At 33.1% G+C, this 19,704-nt stretch overlaps 2 protein-coding genes across 2 annotated transcripts; both read right to left on the minus strand.

Moving 5' to 3' along the window:
- Window positions 1–636: 636 nt before the first annotated feature.
- LOC100263066 (3-ketoacyl-CoA synthase 11) lies at window positions 637–2,793 on the minus strand. Its single transcript, XM_002283899.4, has 2 exons — window positions 1,771–2,793; window positions 637–1,600 (listed from the first exon to the last, which is right to left on the minus strand). The coding sequence occupies exons 1-2, from the start codon at window positions 2,551–2,553 to the stop codon at window positions 818–820; spliced, it is 1,566 nt and encodes a 521-aa protein (XP_002283935.1). The 5' UTR covers window positions 2,554–2,793; the 3' UTR covers window positions 637–817.
- Window positions 2,794–11,132: 8,339 nt separating this feature from the next.
- Window positions 11,133–19,452, minus strand: LOC100257935 (uncharacterized). Its single transcript, XM_002283918.4, has 2 exons — window positions 19,179–19,452; window positions 11,133–11,440 (listed from the first exon to the last, which is right to left on the minus strand). Exons 1-2 carry the CDS (start codon window positions 19,305–19,307, stop codon window positions 11,339–11,341), a joined length of 231 nt encoding a protein of 76 aa, XP_002283954.1. The 5' UTR covers window positions 19,308–19,452; the 3' UTR covers window positions 11,133–11,338.
- Window positions 19,453–19,704: the final 252 nt, after the last annotated feature.

The following is a 19,704-nucleotide window of genomic DNA, read 5'->3' on the forward strand; positions in this document are numbered from 1 at the left end:
CTATAAGGCTTTGACTGTGGCCGATATCGATATTAAACTGGTCATATACCTTAAGTGGATATCAGACTATTTATAAAAAAAAATTCCTTTTCATTAGGGCTGGAAGAATTCACAGACGTGGAGGGCTATCCTCCTTGGTGTTTCGAAAGACTTCTAAAAGCAAGTGTAATGTGAATTTTTGTCCGTGTCAGACACTAAATGTTGGGACGTCAAGTATGACTTTTAGATTAACTGATCAAATTTATGTTTTTAGTCGTAGTCCCACAAAGGATAGTTTGGCGTTATGATAGTTTCCTTGGATTGCTTGTTGAGGAGCAAATGGGATACCGGGATTTCTTTTCTTCTTTTACTCTCTTTGTTGCAAAGGGTCACAAGTTAGGTAAGCGCTGATGTCCAAAGTCTCATTAGTAATAGAGGGTCTCTTTCATATTCCTATTATTTTTGGCACTACGTATCCTTGGTTACGATGAGTATATAGGAATATTTGTTAGGAATTGTGTGCAGTCCCCAAATCGTGCCAGGGGGTGTATTTAGTCTCTAATCTTGGCGATAATCTATCATTAGAATTGCTATTATCATACTGTGTTAGTCACACAAACACAAAAAATTAGATGTTTGATCAGACAACACTGGGTGTGTATTAAATTATTAATTGCAATGAATCTATCAGCATAAGCTAGTTGAGGGCCATAATTTATACGGCTTTATACGGGTTGTACATGAAACCTGACATCACACGGTAATAAATAATCTTCTATATGATACCCCATAGTAAACACAAATTTTCCCTCCCAAATCCCAATCACCAAAACAAAAATCAAGTAACAATGGATGCCACTTTAGGAACATGGACTGGGAACTCATCAATCTCGTCCATCCAAGGGTTCTTCTCCTTCACGGGATCAATGGTCCTGATGGCACGCCAGACCGCACTGTTACACTTGAACCCAGATCCAAATGCAATCTGCCATGTCCGATCACCCTTTCTGATCCTCCCTTTAGCTTCAGTGTACGCCAGTTCATACCACAAAGAACTACTGGAAGTGTTCCCAAACCTATAGAGAGTCATCCTTGAAGGCTCCATATGCCACTCACTGAGATCAAGGTTCTTCTCTAGCTCATCCAACACAGCTCTCCCTCCAGCATGAATGCAGAAGTGCTCGAAAGCCAGCTTAAAATCTGGAATATATGGCTTTATCTTCATCTTAAAGATCTTTCGTCCTACCAAAGTCAAAAAGAATAGGAGTTGCTCTGACATTGGAAGTACTAATGGCCCGAGCGTGGTGATGTTTGTCTTCAAGGCTTCTCCAGCCACGGCCATTAGGTCTTTGGAGAGGGCGACACCAATTGTCTTGGTCTCATCCTCTTCCTGGAACACACAGTTGTAACATCTGTCATCCGCACCCTTGTGGGTGCGGACGGTGTGGATGAGCTGATACTTCGAACGCCGGCGGTCAGATGATCGGTTAGATAGGAGGATGGCTGCTCCCCCCATGCGAAAGAGGCAGTTGGAGACGAGCATGGAGCGGTTGTTGCCAAAGTACCAGTTGAGGGTAATGTTCTCCATGCTCACTACTAGAGCATACGAGTTGGGATGAACCTGCCATCAATAAGATGTGAAAGATCAGACTTATCCTTTATTAAGTTTGTGTCTTAACACCTCACCACATGCTGGAGTATGAGGATGTGCCCCAACATAAGATGGAGGAGTCAATTAATGGACCACTTCATGTTCTGAATATTAATTCTACGCCACAAGAGTGAACATACCTGTAGCATTTGTTTGGCAAGGTCTATAGATATGAGCCCAGCACTGCAACCCATTCCACCGAGATTGTAGCTCATAATATTGCCTCTAAGCTTGTAGTGGTTCACAATCATGGCAGAGAGGGATGGCGTCGGGTTGAACAGACTGCAATTCACCACAAGTATTCCTATATCTTTAGCCTTCACCCCGGTCTTTGCCAAGAGCTGATCGATGGCTCCAAACATCACTAGCTCGGCCTCCTTCCTCGCCTCCGCCATACACGGGTTTGGAGGAACCCGCAACACGGCTTCTGGCAAGTATGTGTTCTGACCCAACCCTGACCTCTCCAGGATTTTCTTCTGAAAGGCCAAGTTCTCTTCGGAGAAGGTCCCAGTAAGCACTGATCTCTCCATGAAGATCTCCCTAGTGCACATACGAGCCTTTTCAGGCTTGTAACAGGCGAAGTCCACTAAGTAGACCTTCCTTGGACGACTCATGAAGTAAAGGGTGGCCAGGAAAACCATAAGAGCTGAACAGAGAATGACGGTGACAAGATTGAACTTGAGGTGGTTCCATAGTTGGAGAAAATCTTTGATGGTGAGAGTGGAAAGATGAGCAGCAGCAACGCCAAGCAGGGGCACGAGCAAGAGGTACATGCCATGGGAGATCAAATAATGGTACCCAAGCTTCACATACTTGAGTCTAACAGATAAAAGAAAGTTCGGGAGCTTGTTCTTCCCTCTTTCACCCATGTCCTGGACTAACACACACCCACTAGTTCCCAAACTCTCCTTCTCGTCCCCCATTTCCAAATCAACCCACTTACCCAAACACCTCCCTCAAGCCTAAATGGATCGATACAAGAGTCTCTTTATATCGGATGTTTTCCAAAGTCGAAAAGACAAAGGCAGCCAAAAAGTAAGGAGAGAAAGCGGGGAAAGAGGATGAGAGTAATGGGTCCAAATGTGGAGAGGCGTATAGGGATTTAAAGAGTTGAGAGGAGAGGGAGGATACAACCACCCCAACGAACTTTTAATTGATAACCCGGCGTGGCATTCAATTCGCCAGCCGGGGACATAGCGGGATCCCTCCCAATTTTACAGTTTTGACCCTTTATGTGCTGCCTTAATTCCAACTTTGCCACGGGTACATGGGGTCTTTGTCTTCTCCTGTGAATCTGTGAAGGGTGGGAGGAAGGTTTGGGCGTTGTGGTTGGGATCTTTAATTAGGGGCTTTGGTTGGCCCTCGGAATGTGAACGCAAAATATGATGCCCTGAGGAGCTTTAACATGGGCTGTCTCTTTTAAGCCACAGCCCTCCCATTCACTCTTAGAACTTGGGGTTTAAAATTTATCATCACTACTGTTTTATTAAACCAACCCCTTGTAATTTGAATTATTTAAATATTTTTGGAAATTACCAAAAGTAACCAATCCTTCTTTTGTAGTAATGAATGCTATTTTTTTTTTCTTTTTCATTTGGATGACTGAGATTTAATCTGTTTCATCCAATGGTTGAAAAAAATGGGAGACCCATGTACGTGGTTTTGCATGTACCATTATTTATTTATTTATTTTTAATGAGTACGGATGCGTCCATATGTGTCTCCAGTGGCAGTTGGTAGCACCATAATCCACCACCCAATATCTGTATTAAAATTTAAACCAAATGCCTTCGATATATGACAAGTGGCATCGTGACCACATTATTGAAACTTTTGCAATTATTATGATAAGAAAATCATAAAACATCTTGAAAATAGTTACATCTATTTGGTAATTATTTTTAAAAATAATTCTAAAATATAGTTTTTAAAAATTATTTTTTGATTTTTATAAAATAAAAATCTATTTAAAAATCTAAAAATGTTTTTAACTTGATTTTAATATTTTAAATTTATTTTAAAAATAATTTTTATATTTAGTGCTTTATTTTTAATTATTATATAATTATTTTTTAAAATAATTCTTAAAAAACAATCATGTCTGTACTAAATATTTTAGTTGTCAAATATGTTTCATATATTTTTTTATTTTGGAGAATATAAAATTATTTTAAAATAATAATTTTCAAAAAAGTCCTTATTTTTTATTTCATTCAGAGTTCAATTTGAAAAAAAGAAGTAAAAATAAATAAATAAATAAAAGAGATACTTTTGTTAATAATAATATTAAAACTCCTTAAAAGTAAACATCATCGAAAAATTATTGAATAAATTTTTTTTATTAAGCACTTAAAAGCATCAAAACATTTGCTAGTCAATTTTGAAGTTTTATAATGGGTTTATTTTATATTTATTTTTTTGTAAAATAATATTTTTTTATACTAAATTTATCTTCTTTTAAATCAAAATTTTCATTATTAATTTTAGTTTTTTCATATAATAATATTACAATTTTGAAAAAAACTTCTGTGGGAGCTATATTGAATCAACCATTATTTTAATTGATTTATGTTGAAATTATTTTTTTAATAAAATCCTTTATTCTTAGCCCTTTAAAACAATAAATACAGAATTTTAAATAAAATTTATCTAATTGATTTATAAAAAATATTTTTTAAAACAAAAGATTATAGAAAAAGAAAGAACTAGATGCTACAATTATATTTCTTTAAATTTTTTTCATTAAAAACTAAAAATAATGGTAAAATAAATAATATAATACATTATTTTCTTATTGTATTACTTATTTTATTTCATTAAAATAAAATCCATATTTGGTAACACGCATTAAAAAGATCTTAAAATTTTTTTTAAAAAAAAATTGATATTTTTTCTTAATATTATACTAAAATTTTAATTTATATATGATTAAATATACAAAGGATATAACCATATAAAAAAAAAAAAAAAAAAAGAAAAGAAGATATTAAAAAAAAAGAGTGGAAAATGATTTCAAAACTTAAAACTTATGTGATCATATAACCAATTCTGATCCATAATTATAGAATATGAAAAATAACTTTTCAGAAAAAAAAAATCCATAAAAGAAAAAAAAAAAAAAAGTCCAAATCCAAAGGAATGTAGGTGTCAAGAGGGCAGTACCAACACCTAGACGGTCAAGCAACCATGTGTGACCAGAACCACTTTTTAAATTAATTGTGAAAACTACAAGGCGCGTGATAACAGGCTGTGTTCACTTGTCCCATCACCCACCACCTCCCCTATACTTGAAATTGGAAGCCCCACCACCCCTTCTCTCTTCTCAAATTTTTTGTGTCTCTCCTATACGGCTGTAAGCCAATACCTCTCTGGCATGCCTAAAAAGATTTTAGGTCACCTGCTTTTTGGGATGCACTTAAATGAAATTTATGGGCATCCACGTGGGTTAAAGAACAAAGTTATTAATAATCAAGCTTTTAAAGTTAAATAAGTACTGATCATGTCTACACGAATTGTTTAATGCCATCGGAATTGAAATCAGATCTTAATGTGGAATTATGATTAGAGTTATGATAAACTTAAGTTCCTCCATCATCTCATTTCCTCTAAATTTTGGTAAGATTTAACAATACCTTGAAGGGTGTTGCCCCTTGTGGGGCAGGCAGAGGTAGGGATGGGAATGGTGGGAAAATCCAAAATAGGGAAGCTGAGGAAGGGGGCATTGACTTGTTCATTTTGACTATGGTTCATTGAACAAGAGAAAAACCAACCATCCCTCTTAAATGGCCAAACTTGTTACAACCACCTTAGAACTCGGGGGCGGCCACCGCCAAGAGCCTACGCCTCTTACACTCAAAGGCCGCGTTTTTGGTCAGGACTATGGGCAACTCTAGAGGTGTCCAATGGGCAGGACTGCCATTTTGGCACATGGCCCCACATGCCAAAAGATCAGGTCAACTCAATTACTGTAGTAAGTGTGTTGGCACACTTGATCATTTAAATATCATTTTTTACTATTTTTAAAAACAAAAAAGTAATATTTTTATAAATTTTATGATTACCAACTTCATAAATATAAATATAAAAAATAAAAAATATAATTATTAGATTTTTTTTAAGTAAAAAAAAAAAATTTATTTAATAATAAAAAAAACTTATGACAAAATGACTTAAAAAAATTAAATTAAAAATATTCACGTCCAATCCCTTGACACGACACGACACGACATAATTTGCCCACAAACTTATGGGTCATGTTGGGCCACCTATTTGGCTTGCATAGGCCAGTCCAATTCGAAACTATTTTTAAGTGGGTTGTGCCGAGGTGGACACCTCTAAGTAACTCCTTCACCTTCTATAAACACTTAAAATGTCTAAAAACATTCTTCTCTCTCCCACATCTCTTCTTTTTCCTTTTCCCCTCATACTTATTTTTTCTTAACCACAAACTTCAAGAATATAAATTTAAAAGAAAATACAAAGGAAAAAAAATAAAAGAAAAAAAAAGGTGAAAAAAAATAAAAACTAGATTTAAAGTCAATAAATTATTTATATATATATATATTTACATTTATTTAACTTATTTTTCTCTCTTATATAAAAATTAAATAATTTTATAATGTATAAATTTTAATTATATTTTATTTGATTTTGTATTTTCTTTTATCAAGACAAACATAAGAAAATCAATTTTTTTTGTATTTTTTTGTCAGTACTTTCTAGGAACCAAATAAAGCATAAGAGAAAATATTTTTTTTTAAACTTATTTGACAACAAAAGAGTACTTGAAGCATGTTCATTGTCAATTCTAATTTTTTTTTAAAATATTTTATTTGAATTCATATAACATATCACATGAATATCTTTTAAAGCTTATCTTTTATGTAACTTTTGAAAAAAAGAACTTGTAAAAATGATAGGAAAACAATTAGAAAGAATTTAAAAATAATCTAGAAGTAAGAAATCATAAAAGAAAAGTGCAATAGAATTTATTTATTTTAAAAAACCCTCATTTCATGGTGTCCGAACCTTGAAGGCTAGATATCATGAAAGGTTTGGAAAATTCAAACAATGAAGAAATATTTAAAACTAGAAGGTTAGATACAACAAAAATGTTCCAATGTATAAGGTTGGATAAAGTTCAATTACTTGGCAAATAGGATATCTAAAGGTAAAAGTCGAACACTTATAAGAATGTTCAAATGTATAATTCCAAACATTTTAAGTATGTCTAAAAGAATAGTACCAAATGTTTATATGACATCCGATCCCACAATATCGAACACCATTCACCACATCTCTGTCTTTTCCAAACTACAAAAATGTAAAAAGTATATAAAAGACTTATCTCTACACATGTACCAATATTGGAGATAATTACATACTTATCCATTAGTGAGAAACACAACTTTTTTTTTATAAGTTTTATTAGGGCTATAGAGATATTAGAAGAGAGGAAGTGAAGGAAAAACAAGAGTTATTTTGTATCCATCCTCTTAATAATTTTTTTTACGACAAAAATGTCTTTTGATAAATCACACTCTTCCCAAAAAATTACCATAAGGTTGCTGTTGTATAAAAAGTTTTTATCATATAATTAAATTTAAGGGTTAATTTCACTCATTTCCTTCAAAATTTGACTAAATACATTTGATTCTCGGTTTGAAACTTCATCAATCCTCCCTTATTTTGAGTGAGATGGGAGATGATGAAAATAATAAATGAAAAAAATGAAAAGAGTATTTGATGAAATTTCAAAATGATAAGAATTAAATATATTTGGGATGATTGCATCTCGGTATAATAAATACATCATACAAGAAAAGAGAAATAAATTAGGCTTTGTCCTTAAAGGAAATTAAATAAACCTTCCCAGATAAAAACAACCAACCAAATAAACCTTCCCAGATAAAAACAACCAACCACAAAAGGTAGATGGAAACATTAGTGAAATAATAAAGTTGGTTAGATAAAGATTTAAGGCTATGTTTGAATCCCATAAAATATGAAGAAAAAAAGAAGTCATGAAGAGGTTATGAAAAAAAGAAAAAAGAAAAAGAAAATATAGATTTAAAGTTAATAAATTATTTACGTATATTGTTTTAAACTTATTTCATTTATTTTAATTCAGATAAAATATTTTTAAAATGTATAAATTTATAACTAATTTTAATTATTTTTTTATATTTTTAATATTATAATTAAATATGAGAAAATCATTTTTCATAATATTTATTTTTTGTTTTTTTTTAATATTTTCTTAGAACCAATCATAACCTAAGGGAAGAGATCTACCTAAAGGTGATGAATGAATTGCCCCCAACATCTATGTCCATTTCCTCCGCATTCACCAACACCATTGCTAAAACCAAAACCATAACCATGAGGTTGAAGATTTCTAAACAAAACCTTAGTTGAAGTAGAACCGAAGCCAGTAGTAAAAAATGGCTCAAAATGAACATGCTAGTTAATATCAAACACCATTTCACCACATCTATGTCCATTTCCTCCACACTCACCACATCTCTTTCTTCCAAACTCCAAAAATGTGAAAAAAAATACAAAAAGTATATAAAAAACTTATCTCTACACTTGTACCGACATTGGAGATAATTATATACTTATCCATTAGTGAGAAACACAACTTTTTTTTATAAGTTTTGTTAGGGTTATAGAGATATTAGAAAAGAGGAAGTGAAGGAAAAACAAGAGGGTTATTTGTATCCATCCTCTTAATAATTTGTTTTACGACAAAAATGTCTTTTGATAAATCACACTATTCCCAAAAAATTACCATAAGGTTGGTATTGTATAAAACGGTTAAGTTTTTATCATATAATTAAATTTAAGGGTTAATTTCACTCATTTCCTTCAAAATTTGACTAAATACATTTGATTCTCGGTTTGAAACTTCATCAATCCTCCCTTATTTTGAGTGAGATGGGAGATGATGAAAATAATAAATGAAAAAAAATGAAAAGAGTATTTGATGAAATTTCAAAATGATAAGAATTAAATATATATGGGATGATTGCATCTCCGTATAATAAATACATCGTACAAGAAAAGAGAAATAAATTAGGCTTTGTCCTGAAAGGAAATTAAATAAACCTTCCGAGATAAAAACAACCAACCACAAAAGGTAGATAAAACATTAATGAAATAATAAAGTTGGTCAGATAAAGATTTAAGGCTATGTTTGAATCCCATAAAATATGAAAAAAAAAAAAATGTCATGAAGAGGTTATGAAAAATAAAAAATAAATCAATAAAATATAGATTTAAAGTTAATAAATTATTTATATTATTTGAAACTTATTTCATTTATTTTAATTTAGATAAAATAAGTTTAAAATGTATAAATTTCTAACTAATTTTAATTATTTTTTTATATTTTTAATATTATAATTAAATATGAGAAAATTATTTTTCTTAATATTTATTTTTTGTTTTTTTAATATTTTCTTAGAACCAATCATAACCTAAGGGAAGAGATCTACCAAAAGGATGAATTGCCCCCAACATCTATGTCCACTTCCTCCACATTCACCAACACCATTGCTAAAACCAAAACCAAAACCATGAGGCTGAAGATTTCCAAACAAAACCTTAGTTGAAGCAGAACCGAAACCAGCAGTAAAAAATGGCTCAAAATGAACAAATCTGAATAGAGAATGCAATGTTTCCTGTGCTTGAAAAATAAGGGAAGGGGCGATACGAAGAGAGGCAATCTAGTTAGATGGACACCACTCCGCTATGATGCAAAGTAGGATGGATACCTAGCATGCATTGGCTTACTGATTTTCAGGGATGCCTCCGCAGGTACTCGTGATCATGCTGTGAATCCAGGGGCCAGCCATTGATCATGTGCTTTCTACAGTAGATCGGGGTGGGAAAGCTTGTGAATGAGAGAGATGGTGATGGATGTATATAAGTCATATAACCCTCTTCCCCGTGCTTCATGTCACACTACAGACACCTAGATTACCCTAAAGTGGATTAGATGGCATTAGAAAGTGAATGGATGACAGCTGTGGACACCTTCCTATCCTCTTCCAAATTACTATCACGTAAGATTTTGTTGCACGGCGCCGATTTTTCCTTTTCCTAGTCATAATAATTCGGAGGATACCCGTCTAGAGGGTAAAGTTAACCATGATTCTCAGTAAGAAGATTATAATAGAAAGAGAATTATCCCTTTTCATAGCTCCTTCAAGGCAGGATTCCTATCTTTCCCGAAGAGGTGGCTACGGTTATTTGGGAAACCTTCAAGCAATGGTGTTCAGAATGACTCACTCTGCATTAATGAATTTAACGAGGGGTTGTTAATATGAAATGGCCGCCACTAACGAGGACACGTTTAGGTTTGTCTTCATTGGCTCCAACTAGAATTGTGGGGAATGCCCCCTTACTGTAACAATGAAAGTGGATCAACTCGCATTTTACGTGCTATGATTGGGAGAGGACTACTAGTATGGTGCGACAAGCGAGCATCGCCTACAAGCGCTCAAGACTAAATCTCGAAAACAATAGTAGATAGTTGATCCAATCATTGTATGTTCAATGAATGGGGCCCGATTCAAATGAGCACAATCCACAAAATCAACTCAACAACAACCAATATTAAGCACCTGATCATCACCAATCACCAAATTCTAGCATAACAAAATATATTTCATTGATTTAAGTGAAAAGAAAACAAATATTTTGGCAGAGGAGGTGGGTATTATACCTGAAAACTTCAGATTTCAGCAATTGGTCATGAGGTGTGAGCTGCTGCAATGGTGGATCTGGCAGTGGGCTGAAACCATTGTAAAGCTGGATGACGTTGCTGAATCGCCCCAATTAATGTGTCCTAACAGCGATGACATGGTGGATGGTGGGCCCACGCCTGTTAGTTGCTGGCTTTGGGTGCATTAAAGCCAACCCATTCAAGCCTTAATCCCAGAATCACTTGATTTGTCAAATTGTATTTTCGGTTATCAGCTATATCAAATTAAAATACTACAATCAAATTTTTTTTTTATCCTTTTTCCCCTATTCCACCCTTTACATGTTCATATGTTCTCCAAAACAAACCTATTTTTGAAAACTGTTTTCTTTTGACAAAACAAAAGTCAGTCAAAAGGTTAGATCACAAGCCAATTTTAATTTTTAGGACATGAAAACACAACTTTGTCTAGATTTTAAGGCTATGTTTGATTCCTGAAAAGTATTACGGATAAAAAAAATAAAAATAAATATTAGGGAAAATTATTTTCTCAATTAATAAATCTTTATATAATAAAGAAAATTAGATGAAATAAGTTTGAACAAACATATAAATAATTTATTGACTGTAAATTTATATTTTATTTTTCTTCTCTTCTTCTTTCCTTCCACTTTTCTTTTCTATTTTCTTTTTCTCAAAATTTTCAGGAATCAAACATAGCTTGAGTTGCACACTTCAATCATTTTACCTACCCACCGTTATATTGACTAATTTACTTGACAAGCACACACATCAATGGTAAAATTCTCCTACTTCAAAATATACAGAACATTGTGTATCAAACTTTTAGCTTCAAAGATAAAGACCATGCACAATCACTATTTTTCACCTCTCCTAAAACATCATACCAGATCAGTTATTTTAATCTTCCAACAGCAACTATGCTTTATTTTTTATGAAACCGCATTTTCAGCAATCACTTGAGTCCCAATGAACCATCAACGAGCGTTCTTCTTGCGAGCTAATTCTCGAGCCATCTCCCTTAATTCCTCCGGTGAAGGAGGCCTTGGTCCCTCTGGGGGATTCACTATATATGGTCGCTACACACCAAAAAGAAAAACAGAAAAGGTGAAAACAATGAAGAGTAGCATGATTTTCAAGCAAATGTCTCCATAAAAAGAACATAAGATTAAAAAGAATAAAATTAGCATCCGTGGTTTAAGGGTTAGCCTGTCATTCAGGAATCAATACCATGATAGTCCAAATCTATCCCCAAATTAGAACTCAAATACCAATGTTGTAACACAGTTGAAGAATGCATACAAAGCTCCGAAGTGAGAGCATTCGAGAACCCAAACTTTTCCAAGAACATTTTTGGATCTTTTGCAGTCTCCATTTCTGCACCAATCCCCCAACCCTGTCACACCTTGAAATTCAAAATCATTGCTTGACCTAGAACAAAGATCTATCCCATGACCCCAAAGCTCAAAGGGTGTATAAGGAAATGAATTAAATATTATTATCATTATCATAAGGAAATGAATTATTATTATTATTATTACTATCATTGTTATTGTTATTAACCTGAGCTGTGAAATAAACACCCCTCAAGCTCATCTGATTCATATTCCTTAGAACTTGATCACGTTAGGATATCATCAAGAGTGCAACCTCAACTATATAGAAATAAACTCCCTCAAGTTCACCTGATTCACATTCCTTGGAAGTTGGAACTTAATCAGCTAGGATATCATACACTCAAGTTCATCTAATTCATATTCCCTGGAACTTAATCACATCATGATAGGATAAAATATTACTGGAAGTTGGGACTTAATCTGCTAGGAGTGCAACCTCAACTATGTAGAAATAAACTCCCTCAAGTTCACCTGATTCACATTCCTTGGAAGTTGGAACTTAATCAGCTAGGATATCATACACACAAGTTCATCTAATTGATAAAATATTACTGGAAGTTGGAACTTAATCTGCTAGAACATTATTATTATTATTATTATTATTATTATTATAATCACATCATGATAGGATAAAATATTAGTGGAAGTTGGAACTTAATCTGCTAGAACATTATAATGTGCTCCTTGGAGAAAGCTTTGCATTAATGGGGTTTATCAACAGAACATGCATACTACCTTTTTCTATATCTTTATGGCCCAGTTCAGAGTGTATTATTCAAGATCAGAGCTTTTTATGGCCCAGCCTATTGAGAGTGTATTATTATTATTATTATCCAGTCTATTGATAGTGTATTATTATTATTCCCTCCTCCTTTCTGTCATCTCAAGGTTCCTCCAAAATTAACACTCTTTTTGGCCTAGTTCATAGTCTATTGATAGTATATTATAATTATTATTATTTCCTTCTTTTAGTCATATCAAGGTTCCTCCAAGATTAATGCTCTTTATAACCCAACTCACAATCTATTGATAGTGTGTTAGAACTACACTCTGACTAAGATGGTTCCATTTCCATTTCCATTTCCTCTCATTTGGATAAGAAATTCAAAATTAAATGGTGGCAAAACTATGATTCAATCGATCGCATTTGTAGCAATGAAGTTCAAAATTGGTTCATACAACAGTCAAAAATGAGAAAGCACATTAAGTATCTCCTAGAAACCTTAAAATTTTCCAGGAGTACTAATCTCAAGGAATATCCTCAAAAAAACCTTTTATCAAATGGGAAGTAATTTATATAACTCTGCAAATGACTTAACCTCTGGATTTACCCCTGAGAATGAGAATGATTGCTATCGTATTTGGCCATGAAATTCAAACTCACATGCAATGCAAATTCAAGACTTTTCCAACAACCAACAAATATTAATTCAATCAACAACAAAATATCAAACAGTTGTCTAATCTCCTTTTCAAGATGTTTATCTTCAAAGTCAAAAAAACAAGGACTCGTACAAAAAGAAATGTATTCATGTTAATGGATGAGGTTCCCACGGTTACCAAAGAAATTTTCAGGGTAAACTGTTGAAGATGATTGCAGTAGGGTGAAGGTATTGTTGGTCTGGTTATGGAATGGATTCGGGAGGAGGAAAGTGTTTGATATTTATTACAAAAATTTTGTAATAATACTTAGTATAGTACAATAATTTTTATTACAAAAATTTTGATCATTTTTTGTTTTTCCATTTCTTTTCTAATTTACAAAAATCATATTTCCCAATCAGTTTCAAGAATGGTGACTTTATTAAGGAAACCACTCAAGATATTTTCCCTTATCAAGTTAAAGAGAGATTCTCCTACTTTCAATCTCAAATTAAAGCTCCTCCCCAACATTTAATATTGATGTTTTCTATAGCCCATTTTATGGTCTCATGCCATGATACTCGAATCCTTCAATTTCACCCAACATACATGTGTCACACGAACAACATGACATGGTGTGGATATGGGATCCTTGTCAAACACTCCTCTTTTATTTCTTTCAACTTTCTTAGTAATAATTACATTAGAGAAAAAAGAGTTAGCTAAAAAGTGAATTTTTGTAGAAATATTTAGGAATAAGAAGCAACAAAAAAAAAGGAAATAAAGGGAAAAGATGGAAGCTTTTAAAAAGGATATATTCACTTCCAATTTTTTTTTAATAGATTCTTCTTTCATTATGTCCTACCTAATATCGTGCCTGTTTTTTGGGATCTTTTTCAACTAAGTTCTGTATCTGAAAAATTGAGTTGTAAAGGATTGGACACTCAAACGCATACCTGCATTTGATACTGAAACCCAAACCCATGCAACATAGGTCCCATGGATTGTATGTTAGGATTTTCCATTCCCTCCACATTTAGGTAAAGAATTCAAGATTAAGTGGTGATAAAATTACAACTCTATATCTCATGTTTGTATTAATGGAGTTCAAGAATGGTTCTGTTTACAATCCAAAAGTGAAAGGTCTTTTCTAAAAACCCCTCCAACAACACCTTTAAATCCTACAAAAAAAATCTTAAGGCTACTCTTTCTCAACTAGGTAGTGATTTAGAAGACTCCAAGGATAACTTAGCAACTGGATTTAATCCAGAAAATGAAGATAATTGTTATGGTATCCTCTAAGCTCCAAATTCAAGTCCCTGTTAATGACTGAGATTGACCAAAGACAATGATAATTCAAGACTTGAAAGATTGTTTAGTACTTTCTAGCTCACACCCTATCCTCAATAGTCAAGAATATGAATAATCCAATATTCATCTGGACAACAAAAGTTACAAGTACAGTATTGTTATCAAACTGACAAGAGGTGGTAATAATTCAAGACTTGAAAAACAGTTTAGAACTTTCTAAGTGATTCCTTTATCCTCATAAACCAAGAACAACAATAATTCAAGATTCTTCATGATTGTGAGATTCTACTCAACAATTCGAGCTTTTAAGGACTTCAATCCTTCTAAATTCCACAAACTTGAAGAGGCATAAACTTTAACCAAAACTTTCAATCTCTTGTAACATTCTCCTTATGTTCTTCATGTATTCCACAATTGTATTCTATAATTGATGTATCCCTTCCTAATTCTTTCAGATTGTTCAAAATTTCTCTCTCACCTAAGGAACTAAAATCAAGATCTTATGCAAGTAATTTTCAAGTTTATTAAAAAACATTGGTTATTTTTAAATCATTGTTTACTATTTACTATTACTTTTTAAATACCGTGCCAATTATTTTTACTATTTACATTTACTATTTCTAGTATCTTTGCTATTTCCCAATCTGGAATGGTATTAGAGCCATGTTCTTTAAAGTCATATCACTTATTCCTAAGTTAGCTTACAATCCATTTGGGTAAGACTATATTTAGAAATCATGTCGGTTCAGCCTGTAAATCTGTTTGGCCAGCCCCATGAAAAATAGAAAGTCCCGGGAGTGGTCCCATGAAATACTAAACTAAGTTAAATCTAAAGATCTAATAAGACTTGGGAGAAAATGAGTAATATATTAAGGAGGTTGTCACATAGTTCAAGTACCAATAGTATGGTGAGGATAAATCAAAATATCATATCTATAGAAAATTCAACATCAAAATTAGACAATCAATTAAACCTTTCAATAGATAAAATGGAAGCTTATAGCAACAACTTGTGTTATGATTACTTCATAAATAAACACCCTCAAGTTCATCTGATTCATATTTTTTGGAAGTTCATCAAGCTAGGATATCATCATCATTGCTTTACCTCAGATATCATTCTAAGACTCAATCCAAATGGCTTTACAGATAAAAAATGTAAACTAGAAAAACAAGTAAAAAGGAGGTGAGGCACCTCAAAATAGATTTTAACAACATCCTTGTGTTCTCCTATATGGCTACCTGGTACTGAGTAGCTTACAAAATAGCATAGAATTCCTCCCTTGGTGAATCTACTTAAGAACTGTTTTGTTTGAATAATAGCAAACAATAACATGCTTTTATGTTTTTCTTAGAACCTAGAAATATCTCTAACCAACCCTGTGCAAATTGATGGTGAAATATACCCTCCTGCAAATAGGAATTCTCGCAGCAGTAAAATCTTAAGGCATTGCAACTTCTGTAAGTTACAATCTCATGGAAAGTATAATACCATCATAGTTTAAAATGAGACAATTCTTCAACTTTATGCAAAATAGTGGGCTCAACTCCTCACATACATGTCCAATAAAAGGACATAGGGATTTTGCATAGTTCTCACTTATTAATCAACCTCATTATATACTATGATTCATCCATTCAGTAAACTATAAACCATTAGTGTACATTTTGGGACTCTCACCCGAGACATATGTAAATACCCCCTACTATATCCCTATAGAATCTTCTTGAGGTACTCTAGGATCTTCCACATAGGAATACAAGGCCCTCCTTTCTGTTAGGGCTCTCACCCAAGGATTGTTCCTCTTAGTAGTGAACAAAAACATATCTCAATATCATCACAACACATCATTCAAATAACTTGTAGTTCAACTCATCCATGCACCCATCATTTTCTCATCTTAACTTCCAATGATGATACTTGTCCTTTATTAATTCTATAGTTAATTGAAGACATATGGTTATGTATCCATTATTTATGACTTGTCTAACTCAAACCATCATTTTCACAATCTATGAAACCTGGATCCTTTAATTTCACCCAACGGACTTGAGTTGACATGACATGGGATGGGTGCAGGTATGGGATCCTTATAGGATACTCTTATTTATTTTCGGTGTGGCTGTTTGATTTCTTCATTGATATCCTTTTATTCTTTCAACTTTCTTGGTAATAATTACATTAGAGAAGAAGAAGAGTTAGTTAAAAAGTGAATTTTAGTAAGAAATTCAGGGATAAAGCGGAAAAAAGCAGGATTAGAGGGAAAAGGTGGGAGCTTTTAAAGAGGATATTTTCATTGTCAACTTATTTTTAATTGTTTTTTTTTTTTTTTTTTATGTCATCCTAGTGCCCATGCCCCTTTTTTGGATCCTTTTTAGCCAAGTCTTCACAGCCTAAAATTTGAGTTATGAAGGATTGAACAATTAGACAAATACCTACACTTGACACTCATACCCCAACCCATGCAACATAGTCCACAATCCTTTAGAAGCACATTAATCAAATTCCCTCTTAAGAAAGCTAATCAAAGTAAATTCAGAAATATACATCAAACTTCCACCAAACAATATGAACGTATTTCAAAAGATGATATACATACAGATATGAATTCTAGATTTTACGAATAAAGGATAATACCAACAAGAATAATTAAAACATAAGTCTCTACTTACCTAATAAAACCTAAGACGTAATAAATATGAACCTGATCACTGATTTAAATAAGCTGCCTTGATATGTATCATTGATTTTCACACATTTTAACCAAGCCTGCAAGCGTATATGTTTTCTTACAACACAAAAGTGACAGGAACTAGGAAACATTTTGATGATTTCTTCCTTTCTTTTTTTTTTTCTCTTTGATTGGATTGACGATTTCATTTCTTTTCTTAAAAACTCTTTCTAGTGCATTCATGGAGAACAAGCCAAGAAAACTGTTTCACATTTAAGTTCTAAAAAAAAAAACAAAATTATTCCTGAAAACAATTTAAAATTATATTTAAGAAATTTTTGAAAACATTCCTAAACAGGCCCTAAGCAGCCATTTATTGTTGCAAGACATCTCATTGGGAAAGTACAAAAGAGAAACATAAGATCACTAGTAAACAACCATTTAGGGTGTTGTATTGAATTTCAAATCCAATCAAGGGATAAAAAATGTGCCATAAATCCTCCACCTGTATTACTAACAATTTCTTAAGATCCGTGTTCCTCCATATTTTGCATTGCCACATGCAGAACAATCAACTCAATTGGAGACTCTACCTTGAAAATAGGAGTATACACAACATGGTTCTAATTCTTAACCAGAAGAAAGACCCTAAAAAAACACAACAATAACTAATAAGGACAATGCATGAATGAGTTTCTTAAAATATATTTAAAACTTCTAAGAAGGATTCACATATATGGGGCCAATAATTTGGAAAACTAAAGGGAGACACATGTTACAAATAGAAAATTTAGATTTCAAAGCCCCCTTATTGTGTGGGGAAGTGACTTGATAAAAAAGAGAAGCACGAATGAAAATTAAATAAAAATTTATAATATGGTCCGATATCTTCATCCCTTTTGCATTAATTCCAGACTTCCTAAAACTACATTTTGATGATAACAAAACAAATTTTGAGTACTTGATCAAATTTCCTAAGTGTGGCAGATTGCAAAATCATTAAGTGAAACTTAAAGGAAAAATAAGTCAAGAATTTGGGCGATCATAGAAGACCAAAAGTTGAAGACCTTGTTTGTAAGATACTAGACTTTGTAACAGTTCCATATTCAACCAAATCTCATTTTTAATTTTTTTTTTTTAAGAAAGTTAATCTAGATGAAAACTAGACTGTAAAATGTGCCATAAACCTTAAAAGTAGCTCAAAATATTATAGACAAGCCTAGTCCCTTCTTGTATCTCAAAAGCCCGTGAAACCAGAGGCAAAATCCTAGTGTTTGGGGCTATCACTGGTCTAGTACCTAGCCATACTTCAAAAGCCTGTGAAACCAGAGGCAAAATCCAAGTGTTTGGGGGAAACACATGCTGAGCCTGTTTTCATAGTCATGCTTTACCTAGAGCAACATTGTCACAACCCCAATATTTTGGAGCTACCCTGTCTTACTTCTGCTCTTTATCTCCTTATTCTCCCTATCCTTACTGTTTGCCATTAATTCTCTGAGAGCCTCGAGAATCCTTTTAGCAGGTGGATAGGCAGATTCTATTTGATCAGATTCCTAAGAAATTATACTAACTTACCATTGCTTCATTCATAAATTCGTATAAGCTAGTAAAAAAGAGATATTCGATCCCTGTATAAGTAAGGAGACTTCTGAGGAACATTGGACAGGTATCCAAGAAGTGTATAGTCTGAACATGTTAGACCTAAACACGGGTTTCAGGTTAGGGTTACTTTGTAGACGTGTAAGAATCAGAATAGTTCATTCAAAAAATGTCTGATATCAATGATGGATCCCCAAAATTACTCTATCAACCAATTAATAAGGATTTTCCAAACCACAAAAACGTAATAAATCTCGATTCAATCTTCTAAAGAAAAACTAGTTCATCCCTATCGAGAATATTCTCCACAAACTAAAGACCATTCGGATGAAAGAAAAAGAAAATGCTTCAGAATGGTCCCTTTTCTTAAGCATTTTCTTCTCTTTTACTTCAAAAAATCCCCAGGTGTCATGGAAACACGGATTCAATAACCAGAACACACCAGTTTCATAGAACCGACTGAGGAAAGAGAATACCATCTGGATGAGCTTCTTCATATTCTCGGAATTGTTTGCCAAAGTATACATCAGACCAATCGGGATTGAGACATAGAGAGCGAACTTTCCGATTTCCAGGATTCCCTTTGAAGTTCCGATGGAAGACATTTTCGTGAGGAAATTACGCAAGTGAAATTTTTTCTGGGCACTTTAAAATTGGAGCAAGTGAAGCAAGCGTATTAAAAAGCCTAGTCCTCAGTTGGGGCTACAGAGCGGAGCTGCTAATGGGCCGGGTCATTGTGGGCCCAATTTGAACATGTTCCCTGTTTAAACGCCAGTCTACATTAAGTAAGAGCTGACATTTAATTAATCAATTGAACCTAACTATAGCAATAATTTCTAAAATTTTATTTCCATTGTGCCCAAATCAAATTCCAGTATGTTAATTTGGATGTGATTAGTCCGTTGATCAGGTATTAAAAATTTTTAAAATAAAATAAAAATAAAACACAAAAGCATGAGATATTGGTATTAGATACATTTCACCAACACAAGTCACAGTTGC

This window comes from Vitis vinifera, chromosome 5, assembly GCF_030704535.1.
Source record: "Vitis vinifera cultivar Pinot Noir 40024 chromosome 5, ASM3070453v1".
Lineage (NCBI taxonomy): Eukaryota > Viridiplantae > Streptophyta > Magnoliopsida > Vitales > Vitaceae > Vitis > Vitis vinifera.

Bases quoted from the DNA above. Each gene is read 5' to 3' on its own strand.
- LOC100257935 (XM_002283918.4), bottom strand. From the start codon at position 19,307: ATGTCTTCCATCGGAACTTCAAAGGGAATCCTGGAAATCGGAAAGTTC. The intron at 11,441-19,178 runs GTATTCTCTTTC...TTTGGTGTGTAG, and splicing joins TGAAGAAGCTCATCCAGATG to CGACCATATATAGTGAATCC.
- LOC100263066 (XM_002283899.4), bottom strand. From the start codon at position 2,553: ATGGGGGACGAGAAGGAGAGTTTGGGAACTAGTGGGTGTGTGTTAGTC. The intron at 1,601-1,770 runs GTATGTTCACTC...TATTGATGGCAG, and splicing joins TTGCCAAACAAATGCTACAG to GTTCATCCCAACTCGTATGC.